The sequence below is a fragment of the Apus apus genome, chromosome 2 (genome assembly GCF_020740795.1).
Source record: "Apus apus isolate bApuApu2 chromosome 2, bApuApu2.pri.cur, whole genome shotgun sequence".
Classification (NCBI taxonomy): Eukaryota; Metazoa; Chordata; class Aves; order Apodiformes; family Apodidae; genus Apus; species Apus apus.
This window is the reverse complement of record NC_067283.1, coordinates 15047888-15060603: the sequence shown is the minus strand read 5'-3', so window position 1 is coordinate 15060603 and position 12716 is coordinate 15047888. Positions and strand designations below refer to the sequence as shown.

At 38.8% G+C, this 12716-nt stretch overlaps 1 protein-coding gene and 1 long non-coding RNA gene across 5 annotated transcripts in view; one reads left to right on the top strand and one right to left on the bottom strand.

Annotated features, from left to right (window-relative positions):
- The window catches only part of LOC127380903 (uncharacterized), a 130971-nt gene that overhangs the window by 53159 nt on the left and 65096 nt on the right, over positions 1-12716 (top strand). The window lies entirely within an intron of this gene.
- The window catches only part of NRP1 (neuropilin 1), a 112110-nt gene continuing 100824 nt past the window's right edge, over positions 1431-12716 (bottom strand). For 2 of the 4 annotated variants that reach the window (XM_051610517.1, XM_051610519.1), the window contains exons 14-18: positions 12332-12469; positions 8700-8971; positions 8110-8203; positions 6396-6455; positions 1431-5157 (exon numbers count right to left, since the gene is read on the bottom strand). In XM_051610517.1, coding sequence (XP_051466477.1) covers positions 4868-5157; positions 6396-6455; positions 8110-8203; positions 8700-8971; positions 12332-12469 — 854 coding nt within the window. In that variant the 3' untranslated portion in view covers positions 1431-4867. Of the gene's footprint in view, positions 5158-6395; positions 6456-8109; positions 8204-8699; positions 8975-12331; positions 12470-12716 lie in introns of all 4 variants that reach the window. The other 2 variants (XM_051610515.1, XM_051610518.1) reach the window with 2 other exon arrangements.

Sequence of the window (12716 nt, the reverse complement as noted above, 5' to 3'; positions counted from 1 at the left end):
CCATCTGTTTTCCACCTGCTCTTTTTTTTCTTTCAAGTTTACAAGTTATGTTCTGAATTGCAATTCAGATCCCATTGCACCATTTTTGTCTTTCCATTATGCAGTCTCTTAAGTGTGGAAAACTAAAGGTTTAGTGCTAAGCAGTTGTTATCTCCTTGGCTAAATAATTTCCTCTAAGTGAAAGAAATAATTTTCTTAACTTAAGATACTTGTCTCTTTTCTGAACTTCATCCTCAATGCATTCACTTAAGATTTTTTTTTCACTAATTAATTCCATTGCCATTTATTTTCCCTGAAAGACCCATGTGGCTGGTTATCCCAGGTTACCACTAACTGTGACTGGTTATCACAGAAGAGTGCAATGATGTACCTTTCTAAGGAATATGGGAGATTATATGGCCAACAACCTTCACAACTGTCTTTTGAGAGCAATCCCTATTCTGACCACAAAGTCAGGTTTTGCTCAGGTGCATTGCTGAGTTTCCATCTCGTGTTTCAAACAGGTGCCCACAACACCACTTTCTTGAGGAAGAAAGATCTGATTCCTTCTCTTCCAAAGTAATAATTATCTAATATGTGGTAACAAGTACATTATTTTTCCCAGGAGTAGTAAAGTAGCTGAAGTAAAATTTTTGTTCATGAGCACTCAACCTAGTTGCATACTGACAGTATGTGCATTTTTCATATGTGTAACATAAAGAAAAGATTTGATGAACTTCAATGCACTGACTGCTGAGTATAAAAAGGAAACAAACAGATAAGTATTGCTTATAACAGGAACTGTGCAATCTAAGGTTTCTGGTCTGGATGCAAGTTTCTTGAATGTCTCCCAACCTATGACTGTCTGTTCCCCAGATGAGTTCAGTACCCAGCTGAAGGCTGAATCAGTCCCCATATGTTGCTCTTGCAGCAACTTTTGTGTTCTGCATTGAGAGACTTGGCCATGGTTGGGTAAGTCTTGATGACTCAGTGGAAATCTGCAGGGAGCTCATCAGTACAAACCTTACTACTTGAGCAGAGATTTAATGGAGCAACTTGGCAAAAATGGATGTTACTCCCTGGCAAAACTCAACCCCCCAGGAGCAAGCCACAGGGAGCATGTATGACCTACAGAGGGTGTGGGGCTTGGGCTTCCCACAGCAGCAGGGTGCACTGCAACGTAAGAGCAGTGGTAGCAGATTTGTCCTCTTAAACCCCTGCTGTTGGCACGTACTGTCAGTGTCTTCAAGCAGGGAGAGAGAACTGGGCAGGCAGAGGGTAAATTCCTCCATCCTAAACCATGGATAGTCCCACCAAGGTGACTGTTGGAATTGCCTACCAACAAACATAACTGTGATTAAAACATGCGTGTTGCAAGATGGTAAATAAAACCAGCCATTTAACAAAACCAATCAATTTTACTATAATAAAATACATCATCAGGTATGGGATATTTTATGAAAATGTTTAATTCAACTGTTTCTTTGGAATGTAGTAGTCATAGTTTGGAAATTTAAGTTACAGTTCAGTTCTATGTGATTTTTTTATGCTACTCAGTGTCTGAGAATACAAATGTCATTTAAAGTTAAGGCTTCACTGTTCATTTTGAAACAATTTACAAGTGTCATATTGTCATAGAAAATAAAAATTTCTGTAAAAAAAATTTGCACAAAGTCTTATGATGGTACAAAACATGAAGCAATAATATACCAGTAAAATGAAATCATTTTACTACAGAAGATTTTTATAGTTTTTCAATAAAGAAAAAAATATGTTATTTTACACTTTAAAAATTATGAAACAATCTAAAACAATATAAACTGAACATTTTGTAACACTGCCTTTACAAATTAATAACTTTATAAACATATAATTTTTTTAAATATATTTATCAGTGCAAGATACTTTTCAATGTAAAGTTGCAGTATCATTTTTCTTTTATTGAAGGGCAAGTTTCATCCTGTTATCTTCAGAGAAATCAAATCTTCAGTGCTAGATCCTCATTATCATAGTAAAGTCTGAAGACCACAAAGGAGATATATTTCTTTTTAGGTTCACTATTCTCAGTATGTTAAAAGAAGAAAAAAAACCACTAACCACCAGCTTTACTGTACAAATAGATCAAGACCAAGAGTTGGTACAGGATCTATTGAAAACCATGGGAATATTTAAACAGGTTTTGGACTTGGGCTCCCAGATGGGATTTGCTCTTCAAGGCAATATATGCATGTAACTCGCAGTCAGGTTAGCGGATTAGAAGTTCCCTTCAGCTAAGGAGAACGGACTCTAACACCTGAATCACATGGTGGTGGTGTGCTGAAAACAGTTTTCAAAAATCCATTTTTCTTTGGGTTAATTAACTAGCTGCTGCGATACTATTACAGTAAAATTACACTGTTGGATACAAATTAAAATTCTGCCTCTGCCAAAGTGAGTTTGTCACTTGGAACATTTCATGGACTAACTTTCAGGCCTAACTTTCAGGCCTTAGGTGCTCTGTCTCACCTTCTGGAGTACTCAAGAGTCTAGATCCTGGGGAGGTAACTCTTTTGATTTAGGCACCTAAATGAGTGTTTAATATTCACTATAGTCTTTGTGTTTAGGACCTCTCTGAAGTAGCTGTTGTTGACTGTTTGGTTTTTTTACTGGGTCTTCCTTGAAAAAATATTTTCAGTTTCCAAACTCATAGTTTTACCTCCAGCTTCCTTCCCTTTTCTTTGATTTCTAGGTTACTGGTGGATTTTCTCTATGGAAATGATATGCTTCAAAACATTTAATTGATTAATAAGGGTGGATTCTGTTGCTCTAGTAATTCAAGTTTGAATTAGCCCTTCTTTAGTCCTAATCTTGGACTGGCTATTTTCTTGCTTTTCTACAAAAGCAGTTTTGGAAAAGACTAACTCAAAAAGTCACAAATGTTTCCCTGACTACCAGGGGTTTCAGTGAAGAAAAGCATGAGTTCAGCGCTTTGCAGGACATTCCTTTGCCCATATTTGCACTGGTTTTATCTGCTGGTTAGTAGATACACAGGGGAGGATTCAAGCTGCCTTCTTTCTCCCCAGTTATGGCTGTGCTGTGTGCGGGTCATTGCTGAGACCCAGGGGCTCTCCTCACACCTCTGGGAGGGGAGTGATTGCTCTGGGCCCTTGCCTTCTCCTCTGCACCCCTGAGGGCAACAAAATCCTGCTTCTTTTTACCCTGTTGGAGCAGCTGCATAGGCTGTTGAATATTATTTGTCCAATAATATTTGTTCTAAAATAGTATGAAATTGCCACATAGTTGTTAAACACGTTTTTCTGACAGTTTACACTGCTCAGCTCATGGAATCTGTCCCTATCTTCTGGTCAAAGAAAAACCTCCTGGTATGAAATGCCAATTGCATATAACAGTATGGTAAGAACATACTCTACATACACTGTGGGATTTTATTCTGTCCTCAGTACCCGTGTGTAAGCCCAATTAGCATTGATTAGCATGAAAATACATGTTCACTGAGAGAACAGAACTCTGGGCTCAGGCAGGGGCAAGAGGAGTAAAGTTTCTCATTTTAAAGGCAATCTTTTCAGTAAGGGAATAATTTTCCCTAGTGTAATTAAAAGGCAAGCTGTTCAGGGTAAAAGACATGTTTCATGACTTCAGGAAAAAAGATACTGTCACTTTATGCTGTTAAGAAGAAGCCCAAAGTTCAACTTTGGAGGGTAAAGTTAAGAATTTTCCCTTATTTATTAACACAAACTCTACTAAAATCCTTTGCCATTACCAACAAGTTAAAGCTGCGGTTTTCTTTCCTAGGCAATGGCAAATGCTTATGCAATCTACTCAGAGAGAGGAAGAGAGAGAGAAAGAGAAGAGAAAGGGAGAGAGACTTTACATTTGAAAATACATTCTATACGAAAGAACAATAAAAGGGGATATTGCAGCTTTATACAAAAAGGGTCAAGAGACATGAAGTCGAAATACAGAAAGCAGAACAATTAAGCCAGGTTGTCAAATCTGATTAGCCCTTGCCTTGCTGAGGCTACTTTCTTACACTAAAATATACTTTTCTTTTAGTCAGTGAGCCACCAGAATATGATTAAAGACAAGGGCATAACTGCAGAGAAGCAGAGCTGGAATTAACGTTAACACAATGAGAAGCAGTACAAACAAAAAGGCACTTGAGAGGACATACACTAGCCAGTGCCAAGGACTTTTTTGTTTAGTTTTTAGGCAGTACACTCGGTTACCAGTTGTGATGGCACATACTCTTTTATGGAGTTCACAAGCACAAAATTTAGTACAACACTGAAAAACATCAATAAAATTTGACTGTATTGCTTCGTAAACAGAGCTGACACACTATATCGGTACTGATGCAGCAGTACTTTCAAAAACATCCTAACCCTTCTTTGCCTATGCACAACACGAGCAATTATACACAAATACAGGTGCAGGAGTCCACTAAATTGCTGTTACTCCAATATTTTTTGGGCACTGAGCTACAGACAGCATGTCCATCCAAAGGACCCCACTGAATACATTTTGTGACAGCATCTTGGATTTTGCACAGTAAAACCAAAATTATCCATTAATGGAAAAGAAAAGAGAGGGAGATAAAGAAAGACAAAATGAACTGTAAGTCAGTCATACTTGGTCTCAACACCAGCATTTGATTATTTCAAATAAAACCAACAGAAAAAAGCAGACTGTACATGATTCAGATTGTTAAACACAGATTGTTGTCCATGTTTATTGGTCACACACTCATTGAAGCTCCTGAGAAAAGCTTGGCTCAGTGTCATCAATGCACTTTTCAGCCTGTACAGTAAAAGATCAACAGTTCCCCAGCACGACCGAGCTATGTCCTTCCATCCCGATTCTCTCAAATTTCTCCAGTCGCTTTATACCTTCATGCTTCCGAGTATGAATTCTGTGTGTTTAGTTTATCTTTTTTCAGTTTTACACCATCAACCAGTTCAAAATTGTAATTCTCCAGTGCAGACAAGTTCCTCTCTGACATCCCATTGTGCCAACAGGCACAGTACAGGACAACTCCACAGATGGCTCCTAAAAGCACCCCGAGGGCACTCATGGCTATGATGGTAATAAGGATTGGATCTAGGGTCTTCAGGACGTTGCCTGGTTTCCTGGAGATGTTATCATCGTAGTCATCACCTGTATGGTATGGAGGTGTAAACCCTGAAATGGAGTGAAGAATTGCAAATTGTTCAGAACTGGTTCTAGTTAGAACTTTGTTTGATGAGTTGGAAATTTGGAGAAATGACGTCAAATTTTTGACATAAATTTCTATATAATTGGAAAACCTAGCTTCTTGGAAGTAATCATAAATAGCTGAAAATGATAATGTGACCCAAATAGTTGTCGAGTTTTTCATACTATTCTCCAATCCTTGAATCTGCTGCATGTTAGTGAGGGTCTGATTCTGCCTTGGATTAAGTGGGAGTCTTGGAAATAAATAACCAGATCTTTTTATTATATTTTGCCAGCTTGCAATATTTAGTTCAAAAATGTCTATTCAGCTCAGTGTGAATGTTTATAGCTTTAAACATCAGTTTGGAATCCCCAGCTGTTTTGTATCCATCTCCACTTCACTGACTTCAGGATTGGTCCTTGAAACGGAAATAGTAACAGAAGGGATCCAGAAGAGCCCTCTGCCCCCTTGTATAAAATATCTACTGGGTATCACAATGTTTTCCCCTCAACCTTTTCAGTTTATGAAATAGGTCCAATAAGCTTGCAAACTCTGCTAAATTGTTGCTAAAAACTCTTTCTGGACAAAACCTGCTTTCATTGTAATCAATGATAGCAATCCTGTTGACTGTAACAAAAAAAAAAAAATAAGCTCATTGCCTGAAAAAAGCAGGTAGATTTTATTATTGGTACAATATGAAAATTGAAGTCCATTTAATGATCCATTTACAGCTATCATCATTGAAAACGATAATGCTTTGGTAGATTGGTCATAAAATGACATTTTCAGCCAGGTCTGTGAAACAATTAGCCTGAGGAGTTTTGAGCCTAATTACCTAAAGACTGCGCGAGTCATAAAGTGTGAGATATAATTATAGCTGTTTCTTCAGCTGTGGACGAAGCTTCTAGATAACAAAATATTAAGAGGCTATAGTGTGCATACATATGTATGTATGCAACACAACAAATGATGTATATAAAATTTGGAAGTTTGAGATAGATATAAATAATACAAAGCCCATAAGATTATATGACAAAGAAGAATAAAACCATTACATCCTTCAAATAAATGTAAGCCTTCATAGCATCTGTTCTAGATAAATCAAGAAACTTTAATACAATATGCAGTTAGAGAACTAATCTAGAAATAAATAAATAGAATACACAAATTCACATGAAAATACACTTTAAAATTATTTCCCTTTTATTAATAAGAGAATTTTTACCTGTTTGATTACCTTCTGGGTCTTCTTCTTCATTTATTTCACCCTCCACATCAGTTGATTCTAATGAAGCAAAGAGAATTGACATTGATTATTAGGGTTACAAACACTGATTGACTATCCTGCTGGCAATAATGGTGTAGCAGATTTTCCTGTGTCAGAGCATCATTATGTTATCTTGACAGAACTGTTCATTATGATGGGCTCTGAAAATTAATGGAGGAAAAAGAAATATTTAAAAACTCTTCTCCGCCCAGTCTTGGCACAGTTTTAGTTATCAGCAGGGGTTTTCCATGCCTCAGAAAGAGAAATCAGTGTCATGAATTAGCATCTAATTCATTCCATTTACAATTTTGGAGTCCAATTCCATAGCACTTCATCAGCGTAGGCATAGTTAATGACAAGAATAGTTTCAATGACTGAAGTGAGACCACTTGGGTTTGGGCTTCAGACTGAGCTTTTGGCTCTAGCTCCCTTAGGCCAAAACCTTTGCTCAGCATTTGGCTTGAACAACCAAAACATGCGGAGGTAGGAAAGAAGTTACTTTCCTCTCTCACTGCAGTCAGGTAACTACTGTCACTGTGGTCCCAGCACCCTTCTTGGCATTGAGGACACTGCAGGATGTCCAAGTTGTGTGTCCTGCTTTTCTTTCCTGGTAATTGTCACTCTGGTGGCATATGATGAAGCCCAGGACACAGACTGTGTGATAAAAAGAGTATGTGCAGCCTATTCATCCTTCAGTGAAATTATCATGTAGCTGAAGTCTGTCATGTTACCCTCAAAAAGTTATTAGCTACGAAATGTGAGGAACGCACTCTATTATTCTCAGTTGTGTTGTCAACTCACATGGCATAAGCTTACATTTCTAGTGCTGAGGGTTCTCAGTTCTATGCCCTCTCCTACACAAAGGTCATTGCTTCATCTCCATCATGAAGGACAGGGTTCAGTTGCTTATGTTCATCTGGGGTTGCTGCTGCCAAATTACGTGCAGTATGCAATGCACAAGTGACCAGCAGTGACTGGAGTAACTCAAGACTGGCCAGAAATAAAAGAACTTAAATAGCATCACAGGAATAGCCTTGTTTAGATGTGGAAAAGGCCATGTTCTAACATTAGTTTGTGTCCCACGTGCCTAGGAGTTGACAGCAAATGAATTCCAGCAAACTCAGAATTACAGGACAGCAGAGGACAGAGCAGGGGCCATTTCACCCTATCTGTGTATCCTGCAAGGGTTTCATATGGTTCTTTTAAACAGCACTCAAGTAGGCTCAATAGTAAGTGGTCTAAAAAGGGTGAAGAAATAAAACTGGGTTTTGAGGATTAGTTAAAACAGGGAAGAGCATTAGGAAAAGCAGAGAAATATAGAGGGCAGCAATATAAAATACAGGGAGAGATATAAGAATGTGAACATGTTGTGATCCATGCCAGTAGGGTGGCAGTTCTGATTCAAAAGAAAAAAAGTTGCTGCAGTACTGAGGTGACACCAGTGGCACTTATTATGGGCTATGGGCCAGATGAATATGTTTTAGGTATCTATCTATCTATCTATCTATCTATCTATCTATCTATCTATCTATCTATCTATCTATCCATCCATCCATCCATCCATCCATCCATCCATCCATCCATCCCTTTCTCACAGATACAAGCAGCTATCAAAACACAATGAATAATGTTAATAACTAGATTTCTAGATATTCTTGCTATTCATACTTACTTCGGCAATCCTCTTGTGCTACATGATTATCAATTTTAATATCATCCACAGCAATTCCTCCAGTTCCTTTTCCAATCTCTCCCTCAATAACCACCTGGAAAAATAAGATAATGTTCACATTGCTTTCCTCTTGATACACAATTGCAACATTCAGAATATCTTAATTAGTTGTTTACACACATCTTCACTTGCCATGATGCCACATCTACACATACTTTGATTGTGGCCTGCCAATCTGCACTGCAAGCCTTTATGAACTTATACTTTCAAATGTGAATTGATATAATGTCATAAATTCATTAAAGACTTTTACAGCAGCACTGAAACTGTGGCAAGGATGTAGTTTTGTGACAGATGAGAAATGATTTCTAAATTCTTTATTTGACCTTCCATAACAAATTCCTTGTATCACTGTCATCTGAGACATCACAAAATTTGCCACTATTATTACTGTCACAGCAACAGCACCTCATCTGTAGGAGTAATACTGTCTACATAAATCTTTCAGTGACATTTTCTGCTATGGTGTATGAAACATGACCAGCAAGGTCTTAAGCTCTGTTAGTTCAGCCAGGAGCAGCCAAGCTCACCTGATAGTGTTTCACTGACTTGTGAAGAAGAACACGTCCTTCCTTCCAGTAGTTTGCTTGGTGCCCGCTCAGGGTCCACAGCACCTGGTCGTATTCATCCGGCTTTTGGTACCTCAGTTTGATCTTCAGGGTGCCGACGTGTGCGCCCGACATGTGGTACCAGAAAGTCATGCAGTGGGCAGAGTTCTGTGAGTAAATCACGGGGCTCAGCAGCCGGGCAACTTTGCCTTTCTGGCTTTCGTCAGCTTGCGAGTAAATGAAATTGCCATCTCCTACTGTGACAGAAGGACTGCGTTAGGAACAGCCACCCACTTTCACTTCCTTTGTTTACCCAAGACACCCCAGCCACCCCTGATCCTTCTGCTTTCTTTCCATGCTGATGTGTCCAGCCTCATACCTGAGGGAGCTGGATGGTGTTGGTTTGGGTGCTCTAGGAAAGCTGATGTGCTCTAAGGGGTTTATTTCCTCGGGCAGCCTCCTTTGATGTTCATTGGGATGCTTTGTGCCCAGAATGAGCTATGACTAGTTCACTACATGGTACATGCAAGGCTTTTTCTTTTGCTCAGGGAAGGAGGCAAAAGCATGTTTGCTGTGACAGCTTATGGTCCTTTAGTCAGTGTGCACCTCCTGGAGAGAGCCAGCCCCTAGTTCAGCAGGCTAGGCAGGAATTCCTCAGGACCTTCTCTACGCTAACTGTACAAAGAGCTATTTTTAATCTCTGCTTTAAGTAATCTATGCTCAAGAAGACAAGATTAGAATGGGAAGAACATTAGAAGATAAAATAGCTTTGAACAGCCATGGTCAGAGATCAGGAACTGAGATCTAAACACTGCTGTGAAACAGAGTCTGAGTGTTGCCACAAATGATGCCAGAGTTACTCCCTTGATTTTGGCAATAATATGTTGGGCTCTGTATATTTGTGAGCTGCTTCCTGAACAAGTAAGATGATGACTGGTATTTTCTGAAGAGCGTAATGGATTTACACATATTGAAATCTGAATACCTAATACCCTTTACTTGGAAAATTACTTGCTTAATCACACTGGGAAAGAGACACGTGGGAGTGTGATTAGTCTGGTAACAGAAAATTGCTAAGTAAGATACTGACTACAGAGAAGTGCTTCTGATTTACACCAGCCAGACATCCATTCCAGTCAGCCTCTGAACATCTGCTTTGCAAAGAATTATGGTGCAAAAATAGGAAGTTTGCATGTGTACAGATTGCATGTGTAATGCACTCACACAAAAGGATGGAGATAGCATTTACTGACATTGGTATAAAGTTATTTTGAAAATAGGAAGGAGAAAAGTAATAATAAGAAATACTACTTCTCACATGCTGAAATAAGTATATGTATCTTTAAGAGAAGTAAAAAGAGGTGAAATAAAATGGTTTGGAAGGGTGATGTTTTCTCAGTATTGGTCTTTGCTTACAGATGATATTCTTGAATTTCATTTGAAATAATGTATGCTGGATGGTCATGGTATAGTCCTGCACCAATGAAGAAGGGACAATGAGCATTGCTAGTCTGGAAAGTGTAAGAAGGACATCAGGTGAACCAAGTGCAAAAATGAGTGGGTTAATACACAGTGATGGAAGGAGTGGGACTAATAAGGGGAAAAGGGAAATATTTATTCTAGCAGGAGACAAATATATTTTCTTCTATTTGGATTTTCCTGTGGGCAGTCAGAGGTATCCTGGCCAATTTGCACATGGAAATATCTGCTTTTTAAAATAATTTTATAGGGGAAGATTATATTAAATTGCCAAGAAAATGTAGTTTTTTTTTTTCTTTTTTCTTTTTTCTATTTTACTGCAGTAACATCTTGTTCTGCTTCCTCAGCAGCAGTGCTTGTGCCTATGCATTGTTTCCAACTTTGCTTCTGTGCAGAGGGCAGCACATGTGCAAATCTCATCAAAGAATGGTGACAGGGAAATCCAAAGGGAGGAAAAAAGAAAAATAATCACAGCATTAGGGATGTTGACTCAGTTGGAAGACCTAACTCTGGCCAGATTTAATTATAACATGTATAATTTGAAGTGAGGTACAGCATATCCTGCTGTCTTAAAGCAATTGCTGTTGAAGAACACTTCTGTGGATTTTCTTCAGCTTTATACAAGGGCAGCAGAGAGCAAGATATGCCTGGGAATTACTCTTTCTGGTTGTTCCAGCATACAGGGTGGCCTTGCTGTGTCATGGTGACATGGATGGGCTCGTTTGGGACAGCAGTGCCCTTCAGACTGCTCATGGTCTGTGTTCACCACCCCCTCGCCCCCCAGTTCTGTACCTGCTGGAAGGTGAATGGCAAACCTGTCAGGTGAAAGTGCCCTTAGAGTTGAAGGAAAATTTTGGAATTATTGAAATTCACTGAAGTAAGGAGCAAACTGGGCTACCTGTAAGACTTAATGAGGGTACAGCTAACAAATAGCTAGTGCTTCTCACTAGCAAGGCCTGGTGGAAACAACAAAATCTCATTTGAAGAATACAATTTCTTTGTCCCTTGATGGAAGATAGGTTCAGTCTCTATATAATCCTTGGTGGCAAAGTGCAGATAGCTCTGATTTCCAGAATATTATTGCAGTGCTGGGTCAGGAACTCTGTCTTCATTGTCTTAATTAGAGCTTTACTTATGCATGCCTTTTAGATTTTGTCAGTCTCTGGTTAACATAGCTTTTAACCTCCTTTCAATGTCAGATGCTACTGAGCCATTTCGCTTTACATCATTTTTTTTCACCATTACAGCCTTCAATTCAGCTAACTGCATTTAGTTAATTTGATGTCATTTATTTGTACAATGCCATTTTTAGTCAAAGTATCATAAGTTGTTTTTTTTTTTTCTCCCTGAAACTACTGTACTTGTCTTAAGATTCAATTGAAAGTGTCTCAGAATTTTTAAAGTCCAATTTTGTCTAATTTCCTTGTCATCCTCATTAGGCAAAGGGGTTGCAGAAGTGGGAAGGGGGATTCATCTCAGCACATTTGATTACTCTGCACGTATGCAAGAAAGAACACTAAAGCAAGAGGCTATGCAGGTCACACAGTGCCCTCCCTTCTCCACTAGCCAGCAGCATATTTATTGCCTAATTATGCAGAGCTGTGACTTAGATACTACAAGACCAACCAATCAATTTCCCAGGGTGATATTTCTGGGAAAACTGTGTGTGAGCAAAGAGATGACTATAATCTCCAACTCCTCCTGGAGAGGAGAAGAGCATGGAAATACATCCACCTGGGAAGTTTCACTAACAGCTTTCTGTGGTGGGCAGCCCCTGTAATTACAAACAAGAATGATGTGAGGTCTGTTCATGCGTGACTCCATCGCTTAGTAAGTGACATTTGCAGAATATTTGCTCATTCAGATTTTTTATTCTACCACCATCATTTAAAGGCAAGTCAGAAGAAAGGAATATTTTCAATACCTGACAATAAATGATCTTTATTCCCCAACAGAAAGGACAATTATGGTAAGTTGTGACTACATATTACAGATTTGGTTGCCTAGAGAATCATCTTTGCTACCCTACATATTTTAGTTATGGTTCATTTTCCTCCGGTTTTGGAAGGCATGTTGATACACAACAGAAAAACCTCTTCCTGTGTAAAATAGCTAAATCATGAAATCATGATTACCTGTGTGGTCTTGAATTGGTCCAGTTTTGCTGGTCAGGATTGCCCACTTTAAATCCACTTGGTTGTCGTGCTCCCAGTGGCACAAAGTCTTTTGGGATCCCCAGCCAAAGGCACAGTTGAAGTTGTATAGTGGCAGCTCTGCAGAGAAAGAGGGAAAAGGAGGGATGAAATGTGATTATTAATCACATAATTCAGATTTGGTACTTCAAAACCCAATGCATGCATTTGACCATTAACATACCCATTCCTACTTGAAACTCATAGCAACTCATAGCAAGAGCAGCCCTATTGGGAAACAGATGAAGAATGACTATTTCTAGTAAATGATGTGGTTGTTTCTTGTCTCTTTTTTACTTTTTTTTTTGTTTTGCTTTGTTTTTTGTTT